Here is a 4,297-nt window from a genome sequence, read left to right as displayed (position 1 = left end):
GGCTGCTCGGAGTGGAAGACACCCCCCCCCCCCGCCCCGGCCATTTTGGGCTCCTCCGCTTCCCAGAGGAGGGGGCGTGGCTGGGGGCGCCGAAACCCCTTAACCCCTCTTCTGCCGGTGCCTTTTCGCCCGGGGGGGGGCCCAGCCGCCCCCCACGCCCACTGTGCTCGGCTGCCCCTCGGGAGCAGAGATGTGGGTCTGCGTGCCCCCCGCCCCGGTCCCGGTCCCCCCCCCCCCCCCCAGACCCCGGCACTGGGGACCTCTACACGATGGACGACTCGCAGCTGGTGAGCGACAAGTCCCCCCTGGAGGAGCCCCCCGACCTGCCTGGCCTGCGCTGCGCTGCCAGCCCCCCCCTCCACGCTGCTGGCCCCTTCAGCCTGCTGCCTGCCGGCCCACTGCTCGCTGGCCCCAGCTTGCTGCCCACCCTGCACGGTACGTGCCACACCAGGACAGGCTGGTGCCCCCCGGCCAGCCACTCGCAGCTTGCAGCTTGCTGCCCACCCTGCACGGTACGTGCCACACCAGGAGTGCCCCCCGCCCCCCTGGGCTGTGGGGGGGCAGCCGCCCTGCCGGCCTTGTTCTGCCTCCGCAGCTGCCGCAGCACCTTTGTGTCTGGGCAGAGCGGGGGCTCTCCGCATGCTGGCACCCGCACCAGGGAGCTGCGGCCGGTGCTGGCAGGGACCCCATGGGGGATGAACGGTGTGCTGGTGCGGGCGCCTGCCCCTGGCTGGGCATGAGCCCCTGCGTGGGGTCTCCTCCACGCCATGGGTGCCCCCAGCCAGCTCAGGGAGGGGATGCGCAGCGACATCCCCCGTGGGACAGGCGGGGGCTGTCTGGTGTCATGGGCGGAGCAGGAAGGCAGCCGCGCTCAGCGGTGACATCCCTGACCTTGGCTCCGCAGACAGCAGCGTCGACCTGAACAGCAGCAGCCACACGGGGCCGGAGGAGTCGGGGTCCCTGGAGCTCGACCCTCCACTGGAGCCAGAGTCCCCGGCCCCGTCTGCAGAGGAGGAGGAGGAGGAAGAGGCTGCTGACAGCTGCCCAGAGACTTCAGCCGCGCCAGAAGGAGAGAGCGAGGAGGCCACCCCGCTGAGCGCCTCGGCAGCAGGTAAGGCCAAGAGCCCCTGCGGGCGCCCCCCTCCAGCCAGCGCGCCCAAGCCCAGCGTCCTGTCCCCTCTCTCGCAGGTGATGGCCCCCGCCGGCGCATCGCCACCCAGGAGGAGGTGCGCTTTCCCCTGCAGCATGGGTACGTGGTGCTGTCCCCCTCCCTCCGTCCTGCCCCGTGGCCGCCCCGTGGCACCAGGCTGAAGCTCCTTGTGCCCAGGTGGAGGCGGGAGGTGCGGATCAAGAAGGGGAACCACCGCTGGCAGGGCGAGACCTGGTACTATGGGCCCTGTGGGAAGAGGATGAAGCAGTTCCCGGAGGTGATCAAGGTATGGTCACCTTGGGGAACCATAGGTGGGGAGAGTGAGGTGGGGGATGACCCAGGGTCCTGGTTCACCACAGGCCCCCTGGCTCTGCTAGAGCCCCTGGCTGCAGCAGATGGATGCTGCTGTGAGCCAGGAGCTACGGGGCCCAGAGCACTGACCCCCCCTCATGGCCTTCCTCCTCTTCCTCCTCCTCTTCCCCCCAGTATCTGAGCAGGAACGTGGTGCAGGATGTCCGGCGTGAGCACTTCAGCTTCAGCCCCCGCATGCCGGTGGGAGACTTCTATGAGGAGCGGGACACGCCGGAGGTGGGTCTGGAGGCAGCTGAGCCGCCCTGTCCTCCACCACGCTGTGCTGCAGAAGGTGACCCGGATTTGTGCTGCAGGGTCTGCAGTGGGTGAAGCTGAGCCCCGAGGAGATCCCCTCACGCATCCAGGCCATCACGGGAGTGAGGTGGGGGATGACCCAGGGTCCTGGTTCACCACAGGCCCCCCGGCTCTGCTAGAGCCCCTGGCTGCAGCAGACGGATGCTGCTGTGAGCCAGGAGCTACGGGGCCTAGAGCACTGACCCCCCCTCATGCCTTCCTCCTCTTCCTCCTCCTCTTCCCCCCAGTATCTGAGCAGGAACGTGGTGCAGGATGTCCGGCGTGAGCACTTCAGCTTCAGCCCCCGCATGCCGGTGGGAGACTTCTATGAGGAGCGGGACACGCCGGAGGTGGGTCTGGAGGCAGCTGAGCCGCCCTGTCCCCCACCACGCTGTGCTGCAGAAGGTGACCCGGATTTGTGCTGCAGGGTCTGCAGTGGGTGAAGCTGAGCCCCGAGGAGATCCCCTCACGCATCCAGGCCATCACGGGCAAGCGTGGGCGACCCCGCAATGCTGAGAAGGCCAAGCCCAAGGAGCCACCGGCTGCGAAGCGCGGCCGGGGCCGGCCTCCCAAGGTCAAGATGGTTGACTTGCTGAGCAAGACGGACGCGCGGCTGCTGAAGAGGCTGGAAGCCCAAGGTACCCCCTCACCACCCCACTGGCTCAGGGCAGCTGGTGCAGCCCCTCGCAGCCTGGCTCTGGTGGGACCCCAACGGCCAACCCATCACCACTCTCCCCCTTTGCTCTCACAGAGGTGCTCAGCGATGAGGACAAGCTGAAAATGAGCAAAATCAAGAAGAAAATGAGGCGGAAGGTACGAGCGGCTGTGTGGGGCTCGGGGTGGCTCTGGGGCCCCTCCAGGTCTGGGGTAGGGGCTTCCCTGGTGCGGGAAGGCCACCGGGTCCCTGAGCTGGTCTTGTCCCTTCCAGGCCAAGAACAAGCAGAAACAGGAAGCTAAAGCCCCCAGGGCGAAGGAGGCTAAGAAGAAGTCCAAGGTGAGTCCGCAGGGTACGAGGGGGCTGGGAAGGGGGCAGGAGATGGAGCTGCTCTCCCCACGTGTCCTGGGGTCTGTCCTCAGGCCAAGGAGAAGAAGGGCAAACCGGAGAAGGGCAAGGACAAAGGACGGCCCAAGGAGAAGAAGGGCAAAGGGGCTCGGAAGGTGGACAAGGGCCTGCTGGCCCAGCGGCGCCTGGAGGAGCGGCGGCGGCAGCAGCTCATCCTAGAGGAGATGAAGAAGCCCACAGAGGACATGTGCCTGGGGGACCACCAGGTAGCCTGGGGCACGGGGGTTTTGGCTGGGCCAAGCTGGTGAGCCAGCAGCCTGCCTGGTGCCTTGCCAGCCCTGACCGCCCCCTCTCCTTCCCTGCAGCCCCTGCCAGCCTTCTCCCGCATCCCGGGCCTCATCCTGCCCAGCCGCGCCTTCTCCAACTGCCTGACGGTTGTGGAGTTCCTCCAGAGCTATGGCAAGGTCCTGGGCTTCGACCCAGCCAAGGATGTGCCCAGCCTATGCGCACTGCAGGAGGGGCTGCTGGGGGTGGGCGACAGCGCGGGCGAGGTGCAGGACCTGCTGGTGCGGCTGCTGCAGGCTGCGCTCTACGACCCCGGGCTGCCGCCCTACTGCCAGGTGAGCCTGCCCGCCGTCCCCTTCCCCGGCCGGGTTGGGGGTGTCGGTGCCCACGAGGCCCCAGCTGCTGCAGGCTCGGGACAGGGGAGCCCAGATTTGGGAGGTGCTGCTCTTGCTGCAGCCTCTTGCACCCTCTCCCTGCGTCTAGCCGGCTCCCGGCCCCTGGCAGCCCTTGGGGCACTCCCGCGTCTGTCCTGCTGCAGGGGCCTGGAGCGCAGCAGCAGGCAGCCCTGCCTGGGACACCCCTGGGCTCGTTCCCACTCAGGTTCCTGGCCCTGGCTTTCCCATCTGCGGAGTGCTGGCGTCCTCCCCTTCTTGTTTTTTCCCCTCCTGGTGCACCCCCCGTGGGGCAGGAGGGGACTCCCCAACCCCATCTCTGCTCTGCCCAGTCCCTGAAGATCCTGGGGGAAAAGGTGTCGGAGATCAGCCTGAACCGTGACACCGTCTCTGAGATCCTGCGCTGCTTCCTGATGGCGTATGGGGCGGGCGAGGGCCTGTGCGACGGGCTGCGGACCAAGCCCTTCCAGGCACTGCCCCCGGAGAAGAAAGCCGCCATCCTGGCCTTCCTGGTGAACGAGCTGAACAGCAGCGCCCTCATCATCAAGTGAGCGTGGGTGGGGGGCAAGCGCGTCCTCTGATCCCGGTCCCTCCTGCCTGCGGGCATGGCACGGGCAGTGCAGGCATGTTGGCGCCCGGTGTGGGCCCCTCTCCTTCCCGGGAGAGCTGTGCGGAGCCGCCTGCCGCAGCCAGCCCCCGTCTCCTTGCAGCGAGATCGACAAGACCCTGGAGAACATGTCCAACTACAGGAAGAACAAGTGGATCATCGAGGGCCGGCTGCGCAGGTGGGTGGATGGGGGCTGCCCGCGGCTCCCCCTGTCC

General features: G+C 68.0%; 1 protein-coding gene across 1 annotated transcript in view; it reads left to right on the top strand.

Annotated features, from left to right (window-relative positions):
* The window catches only part of BAZ2A (bromodomain adjacent to zinc finger domain 2A), a gene marked incomplete at its 3' end in the record, with an annotated part of 16,267 nt that overhangs the window by 4,886 nt on the left and 7,084 nt on the right, over positions 1-4,297 (top strand). The window contains 12 exon segments of the mRNA XM_009282285.2: positions 244-435; positions 905-1,111; positions 1,189-1,249; positions 1,328-1,436; positions 1,637-1,738; positions 2,223-2,433; positions 2,547-2,608; positions 2,724-2,789; positions 2,873-3,064; positions 3,164-3,418; positions 3,808-4,022; positions 4,186-4,260. Coding sequence (XP_009280560.2) covers positions 244-435; positions 905-1,111; positions 1,189-1,249; positions 1,328-1,436; positions 1,637-1,738; positions 2,223-2,433; positions 2,547-2,608; positions 2,724-2,789; positions 2,873-3,064; positions 3,164-3,418; positions 3,808-4,022; positions 4,186-4,260 — 1,747 coding nt within the window.

This window comes from Aptenodytes forsteri, unplaced genomic scaffold, assembly GCF_000699145.1.
Source record: "Aptenodytes forsteri isolate BGI_AS27 unplaced genomic scaffold, ASM69914v1 Scaffold373, whole genome shotgun sequence".
Taxonomy (NCBI): Eukaryota; Metazoa; Chordata; class Aves; order Sphenisciformes; family Spheniscidae; genus Aptenodytes; species Aptenodytes forsteri.
Note: the sequence above shows the minus strand (reverse complement) of the source record. Positions and strands in the feature narration are given on the sequence as shown.